At 42.2% G+C, this 25430-nt stretch overlaps 2 protein-coding genes across 4 annotated transcripts in view; one reads left to right on the forward strand and one right to left on the reverse strand.

Moving 5' to 3' along the window:
- The first annotated feature begins 3383 nt into the window (after positions 1–3383).
- cpvl (carboxypeptidase vitellogenic like) lies at positions 3384–8662 on the forward strand. The gene is made up of 13 exons (XM_030394688.1): positions 3384–3525; positions 3682–3860; positions 3956–4077; positions 5527–5641; positions 5784–5842; positions 5975–6054; positions 6167–6233; positions 6333–6455; positions 6605–6736; positions 6926–7024; positions 7139–7312; positions 7889–8071; positions 8153–8662. The coding sequence occupies exons 1-13, from the start codon at positions 3521–3523 to the stop codon at positions 8249–8251; spliced, it is 1437 nt and encodes a 478-aa protein (XP_030250548.1). The 5' UTR covers positions 3384–3520; the 3' UTR covers positions 8252–8662.
- Positions 8663–9331: 669 nt separating this feature from the next.
- Positions 9332–25430, reverse strand: part of creb5b (cAMP responsive element binding protein 5b) — a 54172-nt gene continuing 38073 nt past the window's right edge. For 2 of the 3 annotated variants that reach the window (XM_030394686.1, XM_030394687.1), the window contains exons 8-11: positions 15712–16029; positions 14253–14477; positions 13058–13166; positions 11916–12070 (exon numbers count right to left, since the gene is read on the reverse strand). In XM_030394686.1, coding sequence (XP_030250546.1) covers positions 11916–12070; positions 13058–13166; positions 14253–14477; positions 15712–16029 — 807 coding nt within the window. Of the gene's footprint in view, positions 12071–13057; positions 13167–14252; positions 14478–15711; positions 16030–25430 lie in introns of all 3 variants that reach the window. The other variant, XM_030394685.1, reaches the window with a different exon arrangement.

Consider the following 25430-nt stretch of genomic DNA (forward strand, 5'->3'; position numbering starts at 1 on the left):
CAATGCTCAAGTGCAGATGTTCAGAGACTGTGTGTTCACTTTCAGACCAGAAGTTGTGAAAACTTTAAGGGGCACTGTGTAGTTCTGGAGAAGAAAGTCAAACTTAGAATTTTTATATTTACAATATTAATGAGGTAATAATACAGAGTCAGAAATATGAAAATGTCCCCATAACTGAATAAACAAGCTGTTCTCAGAGGAAAATAAGGTTCAGAACACTGTTTAAAGCTAGAAAGGTGGTAGGGTCTAAATCAGTATGAAGTTTGTTTATTCAGTCACGAAAACAAAGACAGTTTGATGATTCCTGATTCCTTCCCCAAAACTACAAAATGCACTTTAATCGTAAGAGAAATATGTTCCAAAAAAGGAGTGTATGTGGGTCTGTCTTAAATCCCATCTTCAAGCCTTAAATGCTTAATTTTTAAATTTCCACCACGACCATTTTAAGAATAAGACAAATCAGCTCTTAGTACGCAGCTTTGTAACCAGCAGAGGAGTGTGTTGTGGTTTCCTCCTCCTCACCTGTTCAGCTGAGTGATAAACATCGCAGTCCACAATTTTCCTCCCAGCTGTGAGGAGCCTCTCCATCTCCACTGTGCACTGCATGATATAATAAAAGTTATTTTGGAGTTCTTCTGCTCCCTAGTGGCCAGAATGTCATTACTGCAGCTTTAATAGAAGCATTTTGTACTAAAATCACTGCTTCAGTCAGGCGCTGTAGACGTGAATGAGTTATTTTTCAGGGCAAGAATTCTGACATTCATATCGACTCACAAACAGGTTTAAACAATAATACTGAGTGGCCTCCATTTATGTCTCACAGGTACAGGGTCCTCTTGTTGAGCATGCTGGCTTAAAGGAGTTTTTTTCCACACAGGACATTTTGACATCTCTCTGCGGGAAAAGCACAGGTGTAAAAAATACAGTTAATAATGTTTTAATTCCATTTTGCTGCACAACACCTGCGCTTTTCTTAAAGTGAAACTCTCGCCAAAATGTAACCTAGGCTTTTTTGTATGAGTCAACCCTTCGTGTAAAAGCATAATTATGACGAAAGAGGCACTTTTAAGATTTACCGTATTTTCGTTTTCAGGTCAAACTCATTTTCAATGGGAGTGCTTGGGGCACATTAGCGATAGCATCAAAATCGCTATTTTTAAAACACTAAGAAGGCTCGACACAACTTTGCTCGTAGTATCACCAGGGTCTCTACACATGAACACAAGTATTGAGAACATTGTTTGTGTACTCAGAGTTTACTAAAAAGAAAGTTTTTGGACAACTCACATTAGCAGATGTTTCCTCCACTCGTCGCCGTCCTGCCAGTGAGAAGTGTCGATCTCCTAATGTGAGTAACATGGAGGACAGCTAAGGTGGACCGCTCCTAAAGCTTAGCTCCATATAAATGTATGGATAATTCCTTGTTTTGTTGTTAGCGAAAAACAATATCGAAAGGAGCCTAATATAAGAAACAATACTAAAATCAAAAGCCGGAAAAGTCACATGAGATATCGCGTGGATAGTTGTTGCTGGAAGACAGTAGCGGTCCACCTTAACTCTCCTCCAGGTTACATTGCATTCTGAGATACTTCTCTGCTGCCATGACAACTGGGAGCGAAACAAGCTACTGCTAACACAAGTTGTCCAAAGGCTCTCTTTTTAGTAAACTCTGTGTACACAAACAATGGGCCTCATTCTTACAAACAAATTTGTTCTTAAGTCCCACTTACGAAGATTTTACGAAGATTGTGGCATTCATGAATTTTTTCTTATCTAGGATTTTTTCTTAGGCAAGAACAAATCCTACGAACACTCAGGAGTAATCTTACGCACATTTCTGTGCCGAAATGTTGGCATGGTTGTGTTTTCTTCTCTTGTGTAGTTCAATAAAATGCAATATTACAGTGATAATTCTGTCATACTTATTCATTTATTTATTTATTTCATATTTTTGGTAATTTACAAAGAATTTAAATTCTAAAATAAATCAAATGTGCCAATGATTTAAGATAAATCAAGTAAATTGGAAACATGCCATCAATTAGTAACCCCCCCACCCTATTTATACGTGGCATTTCTCCATCCAAGGCCTGCAAAACAATGGCATATATATTGCTCCTGCAGCTTTCATCAATGTAAGAACACAGCTGCGAACAATTCTGAGGCTTATGAACAAGTTGGTGAATCTGACGTAGGGTTTTCTTAAGGAACCTCTTAAGAACAACTTAAGAAAGAATCTAAGAAGATTCTTAAGAAGATATTGGTGAATGAGGCCCAATGTTCTCAATGCTCGTGTTCATGTGTAGAGACCCTGGTGATACTACAAGCAAAGTTTCATGTTGTGTCGAGCCTCCTTAGTGTTTTAAAAATAGCGATTTTGATGCTATCGCTAATTTGCCCCAAGCACTCCCATTGAAAATGAGTTTGACCTGAAAACGAAAATACGGTAAATCTTAAAAGTGCCTCTTTCGTCGTAATTATGCTTTTACACGAAGGTTTGACTCATATACATTCACAAAAAAAGCCAAAGTTGCATTTTGGCAAGAGTTTCACTTTAATATGAAAAGTACAAAAATGAAAAGAAATTGTGAGGAATTGTATGGTATATGTATACAGTATATATATATATATATATGTATATATATATATATATATATATATATATATATATATATGTATCTGCCATCCTATGCTAGACAGATAGCATACATTTGGAGTAATAATAAAAAAAAAAAACATAAATTGAGATTTCTGTTGAGATTTATGCCTATGGGGTGTTTAAGATTGGTTGAGAGATGTCTTCACATTTTTTTCCTCTAGTTTAGACATGACAGTGAAAAACAAGCCCAAACCAGTCATGTGCTGGTTTGGGTTTGTTTGGCAGTTTTTTTGTTTGTTTTTTTTTTAAAGTTTTTTTTTTTAAACCTTATATGCAAAGTTTGCAGCAGGCTTCAAAATGCTGGCTGGGCATTTTGCTGGTAGTGAGTTTAAAGGATGCCATGCAGGGAATAATTAAAGGTGTGTGCATTAATTAAACCATGAATACAACTTCCCATTTATTAAAATTAGATCTTTTTTACATTTTTACAAAAGATAGTTCATTAATTCTTGGATATTTTTGCTTTATTTAGCAATAATAATAATTCTGTAGATACAAGTTTTAAAGCTATTATATAACTTTTTTATTCTCTAAAACACAGTTCACTGCTCATTTAAAACACTTTACACACCGTGTCAGACTAACCTCTTTATAAAAGAGCTGCTTCAGCACATTTGTCCTCGTCTTCATCCTCTACTTCACCACGGACCTATAACTTCAGGGCTGAAACTCCGCGTGAGCACAACAGTGACCACGTGATCCTACGTGTCACGTGACCCGAGCAGAGCCGGTCATGTGACTCAGCTGTGCTACAACCTCACACACTCCTCAATCTCAGTCAGTCCACAGCTGACCACCTGGAGCCTGTCTCTCTGACCGGAGGCTCGAATTCACCGCATTGTCACCGGGACGACACCAAACATGAGGTGAGTGTTAACCAATCAGAATGCCTTTCTCTTAACCCGCCACGTGCGGGGCTCTTGGTCAGTCTGTTGTGAAAGCTGAGTGACTGTGCGGTGTCAGAGGTTCACGCCTCGCTGACCGGGCCTGCGGTGTCCTGTGTGTGTTGTAAACACTGGCAGGCTGTGGAGGGACACACTGGCTCTCCTGTTACTCTGGGCCTGTCTGGACTCGGTCCACTCGCGTAGCTGCTCGTCGTTTTTCTGCCGGAAACCTCACCGCGTCAGCGGCCTGAATGGAGTGGACCCCGGCTCCCCTCTCTTCCTCACGCCTTACCTTGAGAAGGGCGCCATAGATGAAGGTATCACCCCAATCATCCTGCAGACAGCAGTGCTATGTTTTTTTTATAATGGTCACATGAGCCACCGAGCAGACGTGTTTTCTCTGTGTCTGCAGCCAGGAAGCTGAGTCTGGTGGGAGAGCTTCCAGGGGCCAACGTCAAGAGTTACGCAGGCTACCTCACCGTCAACAAGAAGTACAACAGCAACCTCTTCTTCTGGTTCTTCCCTGCACTTATGGTAGGCCCACACTTCTGCTTCACCACCGGGACTTCCCACATGATAGAAGTACTGTCACTGCTGAAGGGGGGAGGAGGTCACAGAAACATGTTTGTGCTGGTGCTTCAGGTGTTTTTAGCTGTGCCCCCTCAGTGAACTTGTGATAAGGAATGGCACCTGTGTTATATGTAATTAGCTTCAGTACAGGAATGCCAGCTATGATGGCAAAGTTTTGTTAAGTCACGTTTTTGTAAGCTGTTTTTGGAAACCTTCTCTTTTTATCTTCTAAAAGCTGTGAATCAGTAACCTCATATCAGTAAGTCTCATATCTGTATGTCATACTTCAGTGCAGTAATGTCACATGATATGTCCATGACTGGCACAGAATTAAAGATCGGTCTTGTAGCCTTTTTATTCAAACTGATCTCACATTACAGTGGATTTATTTTCAACAATTTCAGTCCAAGAAGCTAATTTTTCATCCTCTGTGGAAACACATTTGTGTGCGACAGCTTCTTCCATTTAGAGGAGTCTTTACTAACAAATATGCACACTGTGTGAGAGTTTTAATACATCCTCAACTTTTACTATTTTGTTGCACCCAAAACTTCACATGCAGGCAGTAAATGTTGATGAGAGCATCATCTAGTGCGTGGACTTTATCTAGCCCTTAGTGTCTTCTTTTGATGTGCACACTTGCAAACATTTTGCAGAGTTAATACATCGCCCTCATATTGACACATTTCTCTGACACCCACCAGAACTGGTGACTGTGTGCTCTATTGTGAAATGCAAAAAAAAAGAGGAAGTTGTTAATTGTCTCTGATTTGTTTTCACTTGCATATAAGCTTTACAAATCTAATTGGTTTGATAGTCCAGAGTTAAAATTCTTATATTAACAGACAAATGACAGATGTTAAACATTGTATGTTGATTATTTGCTACATATCTGCTGCTTGATTAACACATTTATCTGATTACCTCACCCCCATTTTTGTCTTTTTTTAGTATCACTGATTAGGACATTAAAGGGGCATTATGTAGTTTTGGAGAAGTAATTCAAACTCAGTATTTTAATATTTATAATATGAATGAGGTAATGAAACAATCTCAGACATATTTGTTTTTGTTTTTTGAATAACTGAATAAACAGTCTTCCTTCTCAGAGGAAAACAAGGTCCCAGAACACAGTTTGAAGGTGGAAAGGTGGCAGGGTCGGCCACATATAAAAGTAAAAACAGTATGAAAAGGTGTTGTCCTTTTAAGGTCGGTTAGTCTATTCAGTCATAAAAATGAAGAGTTTGCTTATTCAGTTTGTTCAGGCACTTTTTTTTAATTTAGTTTGCAAAAGTGCACCTTTTTAAGTGAGAACTGGTCATCAAAATAAAGTGTGTGTGTGTGTGTCTCTGTTTTTACCACTGGGTGGTGCTGAGGTCTTAATCTTTCTGCGTGTCCTGTTCTGACCGACAGCCCAGCCGAGCTAAGGCCCCGGTGATGCTCTGGTTGCAAGGAGGACCTGGCGGCACCTCCATGTTCGGTCTGTTTGTGGAACATGGACCATATGTGGTGTATAAGAACTTGACTGGTAAGAAGTGGTCAGGTGCTACAGCAGCATATATACAAATCTACTGTAATCCTTATTTACTCTAATGTGCCTTAGGCCTGTAGAGTTTCTGTTGTTTAGTTTCTCTGATCTGCTCATGTTATTTTTTTTCTTCACTTTGCAGTTGGCATGAGGGATTACGCCTGGACATCGAGATACTCAGTTTTGTACATTGACAATCCGGTATGTGTCACGTAGTATTGTCAGAACAAAAACAAGCCCCAGTCTAACTTTTTATCATCATCTCATGAGAGTGTTTTATGTGTGAGAATATGTGCTGACGAGCCTTTGAGGAAGAGTGTTGTATTTTTCTAGGTTGGAACAGGTTTCAGCTTCACAGAGGATGACAGGGGTTTTGCTCAGGACCAGGATGATGTTGGCAGAGATCTGTACAGGTAAAACATTGCCATGCAACTCGAACACAATATTCTTGTCAGTTGGATCTTACAGTCTGTTGTCTGATTGTTAGTAACTCTTTTATTATCCCATCCTCTTCCTTTGTTAAAGTGCTTTGACTCAGTTCTTCCAGATCTTTCCTGAGTATCAGTCCAATGACTTCTATGCAACTGGGGAGGTATGTTTTTTTTTTTTTCTTTTAAGCCTTGCAAATTCATATTGATAACTATTTAGAATATGGTCCTAACCCATATGAATCTTCTTGGTCCCTGTACAGTCTTATGCAGGGAAGTACGTTCCTGCCATCTCTTACTACATCCATAAAAACAACCCCACTGCCAAAGTGAAGATTAACCTCGCAGGAATGGCTATCGGTGATGGGCTCTGTGATCCAGAAATGGTGTGTATCTGTCATCAGCTGACAGTCTTTAAACTAGGTCATTAAGCAATCTGACTTTAACAGAATAAAATTGGTTGGGTTGTCTTGTATCAGCCTGAACTTGGGTCACTAGACGGATGACTTTAATATTTTACTTCTTTCCGTTTCAGATGCTGGGCGGTTACGGTGAGTTCATGTACCAGACAGGCATGATTGATGAGCTCCAAAGAGAGTATGTCGTCCAGCAGACAGACCTTGGGGTTAAACTCATCCACCAGGAGAAGTGGGTGGAGGCTTTTCAGGTAAGAGATGCTAAACAGAATACAAGTCTGTGTTATTTATCATAATTTTCTGGACTAATTTCTAATAGTTTAATTAATGAATGCAATAAGTGCCATTTTTACCATCACATGTTTCTGAAACAAACATTAGCATGTAAAAAAAAATAATTAAAAAATCAAGGTTTAGCTGACTGTTTTGTCTGACTTCAGGTTTTTGATAGCTTGCTGAATGGTGACGTGGACCCATATCCCTCCTTCTTCCAAAACGCTACAGGCTGCACCAACTACTTCAACTACATGATGTGTCAGGTACTTCAACACACAGACAGAGCTCAAAGCTGCCTGTGTGACGTCTTTCAGCAAAGTTATTACCTAAAAGCTTCTTTGTACAGCCAACTGAATTTGCTTCATTGTGCACAACAGGAGCCTGAAGACCAGGAGTACTTTAGCCAGTTTGTGACCCTGCCGTCGGTGCGACGCGCCATCCATGTGGGGAACTTAACGTTCCACAGCGGCTCGGAGGTGGAGAAGCACCTTGTCCAGGATGTCATGAAGAGCATCAAACCGTGGCTGGGGGTGCTGATGGACAACTACAGGGTGAGGGCTGTAGGATTATCCACTCTAGTTGTATTTTGTCTTTGAGATGCAGTGTATTGATATAATTGTGCTGTGATCTGAAAATGGTGAAGGATTACAGAAGGACAATTGAATATTCTAGATAAATCGGATAAGAAAACATCCTCTACCTCTTTTTGCCAATGTCAGTCACATTATTGTTATTCAGATATTAAATAAAAAAACATGGTGATTGTCCATATCTTCATTAAGATAAAATTCCTATAATTCCCATTTGTAGTGTGGAAAGTTTGGAAATTAGTGTTTCATCTACACAATCAATGAAGTAAACAATCTTTTTATATTTTGAATAAAAACAGTCCCCTCGTCAATTTTTTGTATCTCCTGGCATTGAAACAAGCGAGCATTAGATAATCATGATCAAAACATACATACAGTCAAAGTTAATATGAACAAGTGGTAAAATAAACAAAATGACAACATGTGTTCAGATGTGATGATGAAACTTATTTTGGTTTAAATACCATGACGGTGCTTAAAAAGTGCTTGATTTTACTCTGAACCCTGTGTCTGACGGTGTTCCTCTGTTTGATCCAGGTCTTAATCTACAGCGGTCAGCTGGATGTAATCGTAGCAGCCCCGCTGACCGAGAGGTTCCTGCCTACTGTCAACTGGACCGGGGCGGCTGAGTACAAAAAAGCCCCTCGCTTCCACTGGAAGGTTCAGCCCGGCGACACGGAGGTGGCAGGTTATGTCAGACAAGTGGGAAATTTTTGCCAGGTGAGCAGCGTTAGTAGTTTCAGTGGGAGCAATGTGAAGAGTACTAGGTGAGCACCTGTAATCCATCCTCTTGTCATGCAGGTCATCATCCGAGGAGGGGGACACATCCTGCCTTACGACCAACCAGCGCGGTCCTTTGACATGATTGACAGATTCCTTTCAACGCGGGGCTGGATATGAAACGTTTTGCTGCCAATCAAAGCATGTCCACATTGATTACTGACTGTTGATTTGAAAGACTGTTAACTATCTCAGCCAATGTAAATCAGCACGTATTGGGAGTTGAACACATTTGTTGCAGCTGATTCATATTTGGGTTTTTTTCGAGCATTTTTAGCAGGTTTGTGCTGTTCTCTGATGCACTGCAAAATGAAAACAGGTTCTCTTAACCTGGATCCAGACCTCTTTTAAGCAACTCAAGATTGTAAAAATTAGCCCAGGGTCTGTGGAAATCATTTCATGTTTATTTCTGTTGGGTCTGAGGGGAAATGTATGTTGAAATTGTATTGAATCAGCTTAAAGATGGAATGTAAAGAAAAGGACCTTGAAACCAGAGTGTTGCATCTGGAAATAAAATGTTGTTTTTCTAAATGTGAGTGTCTTAATCAGAAGACTGCAATTAATATTGCTGCCTGATGACCTTTTCTGAAGGGCATCTGTCACACGGTTTTACAGATATGACAGCACCTGTTGATGAATGACATTTGTCCTTTTAAACACTGTTTGGTTGGTCTACAAAATGAACACCAGGGGTCAGTGTTCTCTTAAGTAATGTCATTGGATAGATCAGTATGACTTCAAAAAACTGCCCCTAAAGTTTACACCCTTCAGTCTCTAATTATCTGAACTTGCGTCCTAAAACCAATAATAAATAACTCCTATATGGGCCTCTTTGCATATTGCAACAACACACAATGCTTAAATTCATTCTTTTGGTTATTGTGGCTTTAAAATGTAATTGATCAGCTGTAGCAGTCTGTGGTGATGGTGTCAGAAATGCCAGAATGTTGTTTACGTACGTAAGTGAACTGTCCTGTTATTTCATCAGGCAACTACCAGGATGTCTAGACAGTTCAATAATTAATGGGTATTCTAAACCTTTAAAGAGTTTAACTATTTATTGAGTAGTTATGTCTCAAGGGAAATACTGTTTGTGTAAATATTAGTTTTCCTTTTTTTAAAAAATCTCCAAATCATATGTATATTCTATCTATTTGTGAATAGATTTCTGGAAATAATTGTGTCACTAGATTTTAATTACAGTCAGTTAGTTGTACGTTACAGAACAAGTGCTTTATTTTCATACCGTAATGTAACTGCAGTGATACTTTAACATCTGTACAAATGCAAAAAACAAAAAACAAAATGGAGATAATGTCATTACAGACACAAATAAAATGTACAAAGTTATGCAGGCAAGAATGGATTCATCAGTTCATCACATATAAACAATGTATTTAAGCGCTGAAATGAGCCTCGACGTACAACAGAAGGCAACAAGTGCTATGCGAACATTATTTACAGACATGTACCACACATTGACTCCCTTCAAAAAGAAGGGTGGTTGCATTACATGTACAGGATTACAGAAATTAATAATGACATTATGTACAATATTTATAGTTTTTTTTTTTTAGATTTAAAATAATACAATTATAACATCATTAATGTGGGGATTTTTTTCTGCACCTCTCACGAAAAAAACAAAAAACACAGACGCATTCACACTGCACTTCCATCTGTCCTGTTTGTCTGGATCCACTGACTCTTAATCTGAATTATTCCAGTTGAAATTTCTTTGAGATCAATACCTTATTTTCACATGCAATATGGTTGATTTGGAATGGTCTAACAAGCTTAAGATGGTTTAAAAGAAACATAAGGCAAGCTTCAGTTCAAAGGGTTGGTCCGTCAAAGCCCTTTTCAAGAGAATCTATGTCTCCGTCTCATCAACACACACATCGAACTGCACACACAGACTCTCGGGTTATGACATAAACTTGAATGTGAGTATAAAGATATTCTTCTTTCAGGTGTTTTTGTTTTCCAGAATAAAAATGGCACCACCTTAACGATGCAGGCTATCATCCTACAATAAGAGCTCTACGTTCCCTTCTTCTCTCTATAGACATGTGATGCATGCCAGGCACGGTGTCTCCTCTAAAAGCCAAACACAGTTAAGTTTCTCGCTGGTGTGTGAGAAGGGGGATGGGGGATCACTGAGAATTACTCTGACCTTAATATGGCTATTCTACCCTCTGGGATGACAGAGGACAAAGTGCATAGACAGCTCTGCGATCGCTCCACCTGTCAGTGGAATGTATTTCATCCGTCCTACTGCAAAACACAGTGCATTATGGTCATCACGCTAATGAGTCGACATTCCTGGTCATATAGGAAGGAAAAAAGAAAGAGCGGTATGGTTAACGTGTACATCCAACATCGCCAATCTGAACTGCAGGGGAGGCCTGAGAAAGAGAGGAAGAGAGGTTGATGAAGAGGTCAGAGGTCAATTGGGAAATGGGTATTTTTCTCCTTAGTCAGCTGCTCTTACGTGTAGCAGTAATCCACGACAAAACTCAGTCATAATACAACTGAAAACTGAGCAAACAAGAGTGGCGTTTTGCTGTCTAAGGATTTTAAGAAAGATTCAGGCACATTGTGACATTGAGGAAAGCACAGGCATTAACTGCTCCTCATCAGAAACTGTAAAACAGTTATGGGACGCCAGTCAACAAAATAAATCATGCTCACACTCTTTTTCTTTCTCGCACACTTTTTTTGTTGTTTTTTTTTCTTCACACGCTTGCGGAACTTTGTTCTGCAGCATAAAGAAGGCAAAACACAAACAGGAAATATACATTATTCACATGCATACTCAAAACAACGCAGACGCTCGCAATCGAATGTTTTGTTCATTTGGGAGTTGAATCCTAAAATGTGGATCCAGATGCAACAAACACACAAAGAGAGGCCTCAATAATTAAAGCTTCAGTTGGTCCTGGAGAGCGGAGGGGTTTGTTTCAAACCCCCGAGCTGCCTCACTGGTATCACAGTGTACAGTTCTGTAGCTGTTAACAGCATCGTATGTCCTTGGGACCTGAGTGGCTTGGCCACGCTGATCATGATGTGGACATAAAGTTGAGAAAATGATCAATACTGTGATGTATTGCTTCCATTTCATCATGTTTTCACTGTCACGCTGTACTAAGAATACCGCTGACAGGGAAAAGGTTAACAGTCATATAGGAAAGAAAAGGATCATTACACCTGCTTGCATATTCCTTGTCTTCAAGACATCATGGTGACAGTTTCAGAACTTAAAGGCAGCAACTTATTCAGAGTCTGTTGCACACACTCCACACACACTGTCCACATGTGACATTCAGAGAATGATGGGACTCATTTGTTCAGTCCATCAGGCATACAGAGATGTAAGGTTTGCTTACAGAGATGACAGTCTCAGGCTAACGTCTCTTTCCTCTGGTTCCGTGACCACCGTGGTCCATTTTGTACCATAACACACAACAGAAAAGTTCACTTAAATGCTGCATGAGATTAGCAAAACTCCCTTTTCGCTAAAAGCACAACAATAAAAGAAAAATAAAATTTAAAAAGGAAATAAACCAAAGAACATTTTACGCGTTAATAGGGTTGGTCTATAAAAATACATACTGTAGCTACTGTATAAAGAACAGCCTCACAGGCCTTTGAGGTTTTTTCTTGATGGAGGGAGGGGAGGGGGGACAAGCATGTGCAGCTGGCAACCCTCAGAAAGGAGGGTAACAGGGTAGTAGGGGCCGGTTGTTTGGGGCTACAGCTGGGGTTATAGTCTCTCCAATCCCTAGTGGATGGGGTTAATGTCTGTGCGATGGTTGGCTTGCCCGTGCACGCTGCTGCCCCCTACGGTTGTGGTGGAGGTGGTGATGGTGTTGTGCTGAATGACCTGCTGCTGGGAGCACGCTGGGGCTGGACTGCCTGCTGGACTGCTCTCTGGACCTAAGGACACAGCAGAAACATCAGTGAGGTTGGACGACATGCGTGTGTACGCCATGACCTTCAATGTCTACACAGAGGATTCAAAATATAACATGATTGTTAAATAAATCACATAAAAATAAACACAGACCAGGTCTCTTTAATGTAGAAAAAAAGCTTTATTAGCAGATAGATTTCACATGACACAACATGTGATACTAAAAATGGCATTTATGTCACCTGTCACCTCAAAATAGGCCATAAATGGATAACACAAAAATGGAAAAGTGAATCACTCAACTCCATAAACACGCCTGATGACTTCTGGACACATTGATGGTGACATCTGTACACAAGCTAGACTCATCGATGAAACTCTCCCAGCCCAGTCTGGGAGTTGGCTCTCTTCTGTATAAAAGAACCATTCAGCCAAAGGGGGGATGTGAGCCTTATTTTCCTGTGCTAAAGCCACACAGGGAGGTGCCTTATCCTAATTACATGGAAATGTCACTTGTATCCGTATCAAAGGGTGGGGCTCTGATGTCATGCACAGCGGAGCCGAGGCCCAGCACGGCAATCAGTGAGATCCTGGGACATCCATGAGAGTTTGGATGCCAACATGCAGCCTGTGACGTCTTTCTCACGTTGTGTCTCGGCTGCCTCTGCGCGCTGAGGTGCTGTCAGATGGAAAAACAGGTCTCATGCGAGATTTAGACTATGAACTCTCAGTCCAGGCCGGCTAGCAGAGTGTGCAACACCCGTATGTGAACGGAAGAGTCCTGCAGTGAGCGTGGGTGCTGGATACCAGCACATAGAAGCGAAGAGTCTTGGCAGTCACTGTGTGTCCATCACAGTTCAGTTTAAAGCTTTCCTCTGGCAAGACAACTAAAGAGCGTTTCCACAGCACTGCTGTCTGCACTGCATGGCTAAGGCACCCAGATGAAGGTGTGTTTTTGGTCATATTCCCAAGAGTGTGTGTGTGTCTGTGTTTATGTTTGAGCTACTCACTGAGGTAACCTTGGGACTCTTTCTGCATAGTGGTGATGGGACAGTCCTTGTGTGTGAGGAGAAGCTGCTTGAGTTGGGTCACCTCGTTCTTTAGCATGGTCACTTCATTCTGCAGGAGGAACACAGGAGCATTTTAAGGCTATTGTCCAGGGAATCCACAATTAAAGCAGGCTACACTATCATCCTAAATCACTTGATAACTATCCGCATCAGTGTACCGATGACAAACAGTGTTATCCAGTAACTACTACTATATACCTATACGGTCATGATGGTTATTATATATACTGGATTGAGTTTAGCATTTTAACACTGTATGTCTAAATATATCAAAAAATTCATAAATCTAACTACATATGAACACATTTGCATTTCCTGAACAGAAATCTGAACTAAAATAAGCTAAATAAATGTGTTTTTTCCATGAGTCTGAAAGAAGACATATTACGGATACAAAATAGCACCATATCTCAAAATTGACTAGTACATAAAAAAAGCATTGCAGTGTCTCCAATTAAAGCAACATTATGCAACTTAACTTTCATTTTGATGGCTCAGTGTCTTATAAACCAACTTGAGAGTAGGATCACAGCGTTACACACATCAAGATACAAGTTTTCAACACATAATATTGTTATGATATAATGAGTTTTGTTTGTAGTTAGTACCTACATTACATCTGAGAAGTCGTTCCAGACAAAATGCCAATTGCTACATATTGTTGCTTTAAAGGTTAGGTTTGAAGCCAGTGTTTAGTTTGACCCTTCTGGGATACTGTAGAAACATGATGATGCAACGGCCAGACTCCAAGGAACAGGACCTGCATCCTCCATATATATAAAATGCTCATTCTAAGGTAACAAAAACATGATTCTTAGCTTGAGGTGATTAAATCCAAAACAAGGGCCTTTTTAACTGTCTAAATCAGGGTTGGTGGCCCAGGAGCTGACAAACTCATTAATCAAATTGGGATTCAGATATTTGTTTTTTGAATATCATTCTCATACTCAAACCAATCCCACTTATCACCATTATCTCTTGCAAAATAGGATGACACCATGAAGATCTTAAAAAGGAACTTAGTCAAAAAAAACTGTTTGTCTGTTGTTGCCAGTGAGTGCAACTGGTGATGTGAACAGATATAGAAGTTTAAATGGTTGTGGCAGTTTCTAAACACCTGAGGTTAATTGTATACCTGAAGCTGCATGTTGGTCTGCGTGAGCTCCTCCGCCTTCTTCTCTAAAGACATCACCCACACTTTTCTCTTCTGCCTGCATCTTGTTGCTGCTGCTCTGTTCCGCTCCAGAAACTTTCGCCGACGTTCGTCTGGATCCTCGTCCACGACCCGCCTGCGCCGCCCGCCACTGGGGGGCGGAGACTGCAGCTGTGTGGGCTGCATCTGCTGGGTTGCAGGGGACATCTGAAACACAGGCCGAGGGGAGGGAGGTATCAGTAAATGAGTGTCTGCTACCAATCCGACCAGACACGCAACCATTGTGACACACCTGGTAAACAACCAGCCACCTGTCTGCTGTCAATCATTCGAGCCTCTAAACAAGCATCTATACATTACCTCCTGCAGCTATTTTACGTCTGGCAACTTCCCCAAAAACAACATCTGGTTGTGCCACGTGCCCCATGAGCTGGGCCGTGGGCGTCAGGAGTGACAGAGTGAGTGAGTGACTGGGCTGATTCACCAGCCTGCCCACCTTGTTAAAGAGGTGTCAGGAGGCAGTTTTCCACCGCCCACTTCCACTCAGGCTAACACCACCAGACACAGTCAAAAGACTCGTTTCTAAAACCGTACGTGAACTGACAGATCTTGACATATACTTGGCAAGGTCAAGTGTTTTCAGTCTTTAGATCATTACCATTTTTATGAGAACCATGGAAAATACAAGCTGCTTTAATGGCCTCCGTGCCTTCACAGAGTGTTGTTTTAATGCCTTAATGATACATTTGGAACATACAGTGAATTGCATTTCTCGACGTCCTTCAACCAAAATGACTGGCATTACAGGGGGCGTTCGACAATGCAAGGACAAAGTGTTTCACATCATGTTATTCTTAATGCTGTGTGCAGTACTTTCAAATGAAATTAAACCAAATATATTCACGGCTAAGATGTTCCAGGACCATTAACCAAGGCTGTCTGTTCAGCATCAGGACCAGCATTTATAAAACTTCTTCAGCACCTGGAGTGAGTTGTGTCCACGTAATGGCAGCTTGGCAGCGGAGGATGATTTTTAAAAGACAGTCCTGAGCATCTTTTATAAAGGGCACTTTATGGCCTCGTCATGACCCTTTCCCTCCTCGGCAGGCGTCCGACACTGACCTGTAGCTGACCACCCTCAGAGGGAAAAATTACCTTTGAGATGGTTGCCAGGAAACCACTTGGCATTATGGCAGCAGCGAGGGAAAATGTGCTCATCCACTGACTTAGTGTGAATCTGAAGCATCATTTCCACTATACTTCTATACTAAACCACTAATAGCTGCCTTCAAAACTGCTCAGAGAGCAACTAAAGCGCTGCCTTGTTTCAGCCATGGAACCTATACAGTGTGAGAGGTTTTAATGTGCAGTGTAGTTAATGTGTTATTGAACCTGTGGCTGTCTAAAAGGTTTGGCTCTGCAGGGAATGTGTTTTGCTTACATGTGAAGAAGAGTGCATTGGAGGGTGCGGTGAGGTCTGGTGTGGGTGCCCGGGATGGAGGTGGGGATTGTGGGAGTTGTGATGGGGGTTGTGTCCCTGCGGGTGGTGGTGACCACTCTGGCCATGGCCCTGGCTGTGGTGGTGGTGGCCATGGTGCTGGTACGCGTGAGGAGGGGCTTGAAGGTGCTGGTGCGGGTGCATGTGATGGTGGGTGCCTTGCTCCTGCCGCGATGACATCATCTCCATCATGTGGCCCATGGAGTTCATGTTGCCGTTGGCAATGGCACCTGGGTGGTGTGAAAGTGCAGCCTTCAGCCTCTGTGTAGACAAAATGGACACCAAACATACAGTTTATGAATCGTTTAAAGGAGACATATTATGTATTCTAGTTTTGGTATGTCATATAGTTTCTAGTGCATGTAAAAATCTGAAAAGTTAAAAAGGCCAAAGTTCGAGCCAATGGGAGCTCCTCTCTCCTGAAATGTCTCCTCATTCATCCCACCTTTAATTTTGTGACTTTGGGACATCACACTACATCACAAAGATTCTTACATTTGCATAATTTATGTCCTGGTCTAGTCTGGCACGTAAGAATTGATTTAGCACAGCTGCACAGTTGTTGTTGTTTCAGTGCTGGATCAGGCGTGTGTGAGCTGACCAATTAGAGGAGACTGGGTATTCAGAAGGGTGTGGCCTTAAAAAGACAGGAGCTAAAACAGAGCCTCTTTGGAAATAAAGAGACAAACTGTAAATGAAATTATGAACCTGAAAATGAGCACGTATACATTACATTTCGCCTTAAACGAAAATTGTGTTGATGCTCTAATCAGTCAGTGTGTTGATCAACAGTTAAAGCAGGTTGCTGTGTTGACTCAGAGATGATGAACAGCTCCATAAATCTATATGTCGGGAGAACAAATCAAAGCCACTTAGGCTGTCCTCTGTGTCTCCTTCAGTCCTGTCATTCTCCTGCTTTACCTTCCATGATTGCCATCCCACCAGTCCCTCCTCCTCATATTCTTAATAGCATCTCTACTCTATGCACATATGTGTATCTCTGGATGACTGCATGTGAGATGAGCTCTCTGGCGAGGTGTTAGCCTCAGACTGCTCCCTTGCAGTTGACCCAGCAGGAGGTTTGTTGCTTTAACCGTGTGGTCTACTTAGGCCTGACTGGGCTGGTGTGTCTCTGCGCGGCCTGCGAGGGAGACCACAGTCTTTGTGTCCCACGTGTTTACCAAACACACCTCTCCTCAAGGGTCTGTTTTTCTGGGCATCACATAAAGACAACCGCAAGACCAGGAAAAAATTCTAATGCAAATACACAAGTGCCAAAAAATGTCCTCAGGCTGTGTTGTACAGAAACCCAGACAAAATAAAAAATGTGTGTCTGAACCGCTTTAGAATAACAGATTGAGAGCGTGTTGAGACTGTTAAACTTCGATTAATGTATATTTATTTAGCAAGTGTACTGCTGATGTGAGTAAATAAGGTCCAGCCTTAGATTCTGTCTAAAACTTGCCTCATTGTCACTTTGAGCAGAACGTTGGGAGCGAAACTGAAAACAAAGACATTCATTTCAGAGCTACTGTTGTGAATTCCACAAAGTTTTTTATTCTCTTTCCCAGTGCTCACTTTCCTCCCCCTGCTCCCTTCCCCCTACTCCCAGCTGCTGTCAGCGTGTCCACGCCGGGTCCAGGGCTCCATATCTTTTAACAACCTTCACATTCATGATTCCCATAGGGAATGGCATCCAGCTGGTCTGGATCACTACGCTAGGACACGACAACATCGGGCCTCCACTCCTCTCTCTCTCACACACTGTCGGTGAGTGGAAAGCTTTTTTACCAGGAGGGGGGAAACACAGTCAAACAAATCATTTTAAAAGTGGAACAGTCAAAAAAGAGCGTACCCCTCTGGTTTGTATTATGTTTACAAATTACATATGTACTTGTGAGAGGATTTACAAGTCATTGTTATTCCATACACAGCACATGTGATACACATGAAACCTGCACAGTGAAATTATGACCTTGCCAAGCCTGTTTTGGCTGAGTACAGTTTCTGCTCGTCAATCCACAGGATGCCTGACATACTGAAACTGAACAACACTTCTAGACACAAGTTTGTTTTTATCTGTTGGCCCTCATTGTGAATCACACCCTTACCCTGCTAACCGCCTCCACCACAGCCTCAGCAGCACAACTCTCAGGGGCAACAGCCCTTCATTCTTAGTGACCAGCGAGACAGGGGTTAAAATACCACAGAGGCCATAGGAACACACACCGGGACGGACACAGGCCTGCAGCTGTCTACAGCATCACAGAGTCATACTGCAAATCACTGAGGGTAACAAGTGGCAGTGAGAAAGCTCAAGCTGACTGTAATATATTGGTACTATCAACAGCACATACTTTAAGTACCCGTATATGTAATTGATATCTATCTGGACATGCAGAAATAACAAACAGCTATTTGTCATGCATCCAAAAAAGAAAATGGATTTAAACAAGCTTACAGATATTAATCATAGTCACCGCTGTTGACAAGGACATCTTCCGTGTATCACAGGGTAAAATCTGCAGTTGACAGACCTGACTAAACACCTTCCCTTCAGCCTTCAGCTTGTCAGTCAGCTGGAAAGAGGTGAGGCCCACCCCTCTCATGAAACAGAAAACCAATCAGGGTTTGACAATCGCCTGCCACTTAGTCACAGAGCAGGCAATCACCTGATGAGCGGAAGCCTGCCGAATCTACAGGCTGCCTGCCGTGATTTTGAGGCCCTAGTAAAGATGTCTGCATGTGGGTAGGATCCTCATTTGACTCCCTGCCAACTAGGCGCTGGGGGAGAAGGACAGAGAGGGTGAAAGGGAGGTGAAGGGGGACAGTGAGAGAGAGAGAGAGAGAGAGAGAGAGAGAGAGAGAGAGAGACCAGTGGTGGAGGGAGATTAGATGGCTTTGAGTGTCTCCTCCCCACACACCATCAGCCCAAGACAGCGAGTGCTCATTTATCAGTGTCTCTGAGAGCTTTCTAGCTGGCAGCACGGTGCTATCTGTTTATTAATTGAATTAGCCCGCATCCGAAGAGGCCCGAGAGTGTCAGAGTACTGAGGCAGGTCAAAGAGCTGAGGGGCCACTCCAACAAGAGTCAGTGGTGATAGTTACAAACAAGGACAGAGACAAAACAAAAGGTTGGTGCACGATTAGAGGACTGACATGACGCAATAACATCAGTATACAATATCTATACTTCTGAAAAAAGACAGCATATCTGGAGCAAAATCTATCCTACATAACAATCAGATACAAGAGATAAAGGAATGTACAGTGAGAAAAAAACTACTTAAATTAGTGGCAGAATGTGTCAAGCACTCAAATTAAGGATAGGCAATATGGCCTTAAAATAATATCGCAATATTCTTAAGATATATTGTGATGCACAATATATATTTAGATATTTAGAAATCTCTTCCACAGCACTTTATAAATTCATCAAAATATGTATGACCCAAAATATTAGCACATTGAAATTTTTTATCAATAATCATCAGTAACGTAGATATAATGAGTACATGGCTAAAGGCAAGTATTAGATTAAGCCTGGTAAGTTCAGAAAATGACATTACTTTGCTATACTGCAGCCTTGAAAACCAGGAAAAGACTAAACTTATACCATATCGTCATCGAAGGATATCCCAAATTTGACTCGATTTACATTAGTCTCATATTACGATAGTGATGTAGTATCACTATTTTTCCAAGCCCTAGCTTAAATTAGTTTAAAGAAAACTCAATGTTTCAAATTGTGCCAGAAGAGAAAACCCTTACCGTGATATAAACCTATTCCTGAAGCTACCTCTGCAGAAGTGCCCGTCGAGACTCCAGCTCGGTTAAGCCCAGCCCGGCCAAAACTTAAGTCTTTGTATCCAGAACCACAGTGACGTTAGCAGCGCGATGATGAGCAGGCTGTGATTCTTAAACACCTTCATCAGCTCCCTAATGACTCTTTAACACATGGTTGTATTTCCCCCAGACTGTGCTAAGCACAAGAAACTTAACCACCACGTGCATTTTACTCTTAATAACACACACACATACATATACATTTCTCCTGCAGAAACATGGCCGCTAGAGAAAACAGTCATTAAATCGGTGCAGGTGTTAGCCTGTGGCAGTACTGTCTGCCCTGCTGGAAAAAAAATTGCAAAGACACAACAAGAGGATGAGTAGTTCATGACACCATAAAGACATGTCAGCTCCTACCAGGATAAATCTATAAACTAGCAGCCTATATGTGTAATCGTGTGCATTTGACACATGCATTCTGTACGCATACTGAACGTAGTAAGCCTATTGATTTTCCATTGTTAAACACAATCCCTGAATCAGCCATCTTTTGCCCAGAGGGGAACTGTCTCCTCTCAGACCTTTGCCCCCTGACCTCTCCACTCCTACTCCTTTTTTTTAGGTTTCTTTCATTTATGTGGTCTCAGGGATACCAGGTGATCACCCATTAATGATATTTATTAATGGCTGCCTCCTCTCTGACACCGGGGGGGCTCTGAGTGATGTCCCTGTGAGTGCTCTGGGCACATCCTGAGAAGACACTCAGGTTTCTTCTCGGCAGATGACTTCATATCTATTAACCCTGGGTGGAGGAAGCAAGAGCAACGGGGCAGGTACAAAAGGAGGAGACCACGCCCGCCTCAGGACGGGTAAATCAAACCTACGGAGGTCAGGGTGAGCACTTTTATTCCCCTTAAAAGTGGAGCACTGTGCTATCAGGGGACCTGTGGCCCTCTGGCGCCTTGCAGCGGGTTAGACAGATTTAACCAGTCTGCGGAGTCACAGTCTAAGTGCAGAAAGATCACAGTTTCAAATGATCTTCCGCTTCACATTAAGGACTCCACTGAGAAACATTAAAGCTTCTGTCTGTCTCCATCAGCCTCTTGTTCACACTACACCAGCACAGTGATCATGTGCACAGCATTTCTAATTGCATAATATATCATAGCTGTAATTTTCCTGGCCCGGGCCCCTTTACTCGCACTCTAAACCCAACATGGGTTCACCATCTGCAGTTGAAAGCACAAGTTAGGCTCTGCTGCTTTGCCAAGCACTCAGAGGATCTAATTCCATCCTCCTCATCTCCACCACCACCACCACTACCCACCAGTGCCTGTCTGCAAAACCCACTCTCTGTGCCCTAAAACTCCACACCCCCATTAGTTCAATTTTATTAGATTTCCCTCTCGCCCAGAGAGGCAGTAACATCCCCCCTTCTTTCTCCCTCTCTCTCACACACACCTCTTCCCTGTTCCTCCACCCCCTCTCCCTCTGCTTGCCAAGAGCTGGGGACTGTTAAACTGATTTCCTCAGGGAACGGCGAGGCAGACAGTCTGATGGGAGGCTGTAATGTCGCCCCCTCTCTCCTCTCTCAGGTTCTGGGGCCAGGCTGATCAGAACTGGGCCGGATAGAGCCTCCCTGTGGTTCCAGACACAGACAGGGAGATGGACACAGACCGGCTGTTCTGCCAGGGCCCGGCACTTTGGGTGGTGCTCTAAGGACGAACCGTGGCAGTATGGGCGCAGCGAGACACACGCCCACTGAGGATCATGCTCCAAAGCATGCGCTCATACTCTTGGCAGCTCCTCCACACTGTCAAGTTAATGGATGGGCCTCTGACTCCAGTCTGTATATCCCCACTGTTGCCTCTATTGTAAAGCCCTGTTCCAGTGCAGCCTACATGGTTATCACTACACCCACTGCTACAGTCCTGAAAACAGAGAGTGCCTCTGAGTGAGAGAGACAGACGGAGCATGAATACAATAATAAACACCAACATGTGTCTTCATTTGTGCAATCAAACGTGACAGGCAAATCATGTGTCATCATATTAATAAAAGTAACTTTAAATGTGACGACTTGATTCATGCATCATTTCAAAGATGCTTAAAATAACAGAGCTCAAACTCCTGTGTATTTTGGCTGAAACAGGACCCGTAACTTCGACATCACTCACTGTTTATATGTAAATTGTACTCTACGTTCCAATTTGTGTTTGGAGCTTTCATTCAGACCTTATCTCGTCCTGTGATAATAAATGTATCAACATATTCAAGATGTTTATATCAACATTAGGATCATACAGTGTCAATACACCCACGGGGCACAAGTTTCCTCTTGTGCTCCAACATGACTGAGTGGTGATCTATTTTGCCTTCTAAAGACAAGGAATATAAAAAGAAGGGGCCTCTTAAAGGTCCAATGTGTAGGCTTTAGTGCCATCAAGTGGTGAGGTTCCAGATCGCAACCAACTAAACACTCAACGTCCCCTATGCTGGCTGCTTAAAACGCAAATATGCAAAAAGTGTGAAAAAAAGAAATGCAAAAGAAATTTGCAAAAGCCTCCATAACCAGTATTTCATTTGTCTGATCTGGGCTACTGTAGAAAAATGACAGTAACATGGCAGACTCAATGGAAAAGCCGGCTCCCTTTTTAGATAGAAAGCAATAATTCTAACATAATGAAGACACAACATTTCAAAAAACGGAAACATAATTGAGAATATTATATTCCATTCCCTTCCACAGATCCCCTCAATCCTACACACTACACACTGCACCTTTAAACTTGATCACCAGGCTGAGGGCAAGACAGAGACATCTAGAAAACAGAAGTTGGTCCAACCTTTAAGTATTCACTTGTTTAAGAGATGAGGCAGTGACTTAACTGGGCTCCACTTTATTGAGCTAAAAATGTCTGACTCAACAAACTTTTCCCAATCACCCCTCTCGTGTTTGAGCAGTTATTTTGGAATCTCGTTCACTGCTCAGGCTCCAGGGGGGCTCACGGTGGCTGGACCAGTCCAGTCTGGCAGTGTGGTGGTGGCAGCTGGTTTACCCAAGCTTGGCTCGACCGAAGCCCCATCCCATTCACGGGCCCTGAACCATGACCAAATGGCCTTCACATACACCTCCCATCAGCACAGCTAAAACAACACGCAGTCATCCAAAGACAAACAGATGCGACGCTCTGCGCCACAACTGCCACCCCAGTCCATAACCCCATCTGCACGTGGTCACACACAGATATGCACAGGGTTAGGCATACAAGCACATAAACACGTAACCACTCAAACAAAAATGTATACACAAAAGTCCTTTCTTAAAAGTCCTTGCTGTTCATTAGCCTTTAAAGTATCAACTTTGAACTTTCAGCTGTTAAAGTTTGTTTGCTTTTTATAAACTTTCATAGAGAATCTCGTTTTATATACCATGTTTCAACCAATACGTTGCAACAGGAGTCACTCTTTGTTCATAATTTTAATACATGTGACATATAAAGTTCACGTGGATTTGGGCATATCAAGACACATGCACCAAATTCATTGCCTTGACAAATATGGACAGAGCTTTCAGGTCTAAAAAGTGCCTTGAACTTGCATTCTTTCTAAGGTCAGCAGGGGGCAGTTCTATTGGTTTCAAAGAAATATCTAATTATATGTAAGCTTATGAGAAAATAACCCTACCTGTCATTTGATTTATTCACCAACGAAAATGTATGATTTTATGGTCACACAATCCCTTCTTCAACATAGCGAGCAGGGAGTGTGAGGATTTTGCGTGGAACGCAGAGCGTCGCCGTATTTCCCGCTCACGCGGTATATAAGCGGTATACAAGAATAAATCATTTCTGCTTGGAAAACGTGAGTTTGGCTGCTCTGTTATTTTAGATGCCAGACTACAGTTTAAGCTAAAATTAAAATACAACACAGATTTTTTATCTTTGGAGCAAGTGGTGGCCGATTCGACTGGAGCGGGGTGAAATCTGAGTGGAGCGCAGAGCGGTAATGAGTGGAACAACCTGGAGAGCTGCTATGAGCGGGGGAGCTGAAATTCTCACCGCTCGACTCTGCTCACGTGGTCTGCTTCTGGCTCCATAAAAAAGCAAGACAATGACAGCCATAACGCCAAACTCAAAACTTAAAATGGTAGTCCATAAACCAGCAGGTGTCATCACGGTGGGTTTACACGTGGGTTAACGGCAGATTCACTGTCTGGTTACTATAGAATTCCTTCAAGTGTTTTTTTAATTGCATTGTAGACAATGACAGAAGCGTCTAGGCTTTGTCACCGTAAATTCTCCTCTTTCTTGTCTCATAGTTACTTTAACGTGATTGTAGGTTGTTGTATTAAGTGCCACTAAATAATGTAGAAAGGAAATCTTATAAATGATATCACATTGCTTACCTTCTGCCCGGTTGACTCGCTAATGTGAAAAATGCAGCAGGTACATCTATACAAGGTCTAATACTACTATCTTTGGTTCAGCAGTGATGAGTATGGAGCTAAAGATGGCCTGAATTAACCTGTGACAGCAGCATGTATACATGTCATCACCGACAGAATGAACGGAGCCTGGGAAGTGAGAGGTCGAACATCTTGAAGCGCAGAATGTCCGTTTACTTTGATTTACTATGACTATATACAGCATGTGTCTGTGTGCTTCAGACAAACCAAAACACTTTGGCACTGGTGGAAGCAGCGAGAGAGGGGCCCCATTATGGTCTCAGTCCAACACTGATAAACTGGCAGGCACACATTGATCCAGCGGCTCCTCAGTTCTGAACCACACGCCTCCATAGCAATAGAGAGAAACATCATGTGTTTATCATCAGCAGAGTTTTCTTTGCATCCAAGAGACTGACACTGAGACTGACAGTGCTGTCTCTACACAACACTACATCTCAGCATTTCTCACCTTGTGTCCTCATTTGACTGCTGTTTATCACACACCCACGTGTTTACCTAACTAATCACACATATGTACATAACAGTTCTGTATCAAATACAATGTGTAAACTCTAACTTTACGGTTTGTGTTAGCCCACTTAGCCCGCAGATGTGTTTTGACTCCAACGGCAGTGATTGCCAGAGAGGGTGCCAACGCACTGAAAGCGAGCCAGACATATACAGTACACATACACATTTTCTAGAACCAGGCGAAGCAGCCCGCAGATTCAGCTGTGCTCTTAGCTAACCGTCCCTCTCCAATGACATCATACCCTGACAATGCCACCATTCATACAGATGTTGCTTACAAAACCTGGAGTTAGACTCCTATTGTGTGCATGCTGCTCCTCCCCACAACAAGAGGTATAGCCAGAGGTGCTCCCCTACTACGACGGAGGAAAATGAATGGAACACGTAATAGGGTTACCATGTACGCTAATGGTTTAACTGCTTACAAATGACTTCATACTGAGCTAATCGCTCAATCAATCACCATGTAGCAGAGTTGAAACTGACACATCTGTGGCTGCTTCACAAGTTTTCTTTTCTTGCCATTTCTGAACAGAATGCGTTCATTACTTTCTAGTTTTTACTCTTGTGCGCTGTTCAGGTTACAACTTGATCTTATGCCTATTAACCCAAATGCCTGTTGCAATTCTGTAACTACACTGAAACATGAGAACAGTAAGGGTTGTGTAAATGAAACGTAAAAAGCCACAGAAACACTTTGATTATTGGTCCCCCTGTGTCCTATGAAATGTTTCTTTAAGAGACGCACTGTTTTTTTCCCTCCTCAAGTAAAAAGGAGTACATTTAGAGCATGCCAGGAATTATGTCATCCACCCATCTAGTGCCAGCTCCGCAGCCAAGAGAGCTGCAGCGAAGGAACATATAGTATTGTTTACCTCATAAAAAACTCAGC

This window comes from Sparus aurata, chromosome 17 (assembly GCF_900880675.1).
Source record: "Sparus aurata chromosome 17, fSpaAur1.1, whole genome shotgun sequence".
NCBI lineage: Eukaryota > Metazoa > Chordata > Actinopteri > Spariformes > Sparidae > Sparus > Sparus aurata.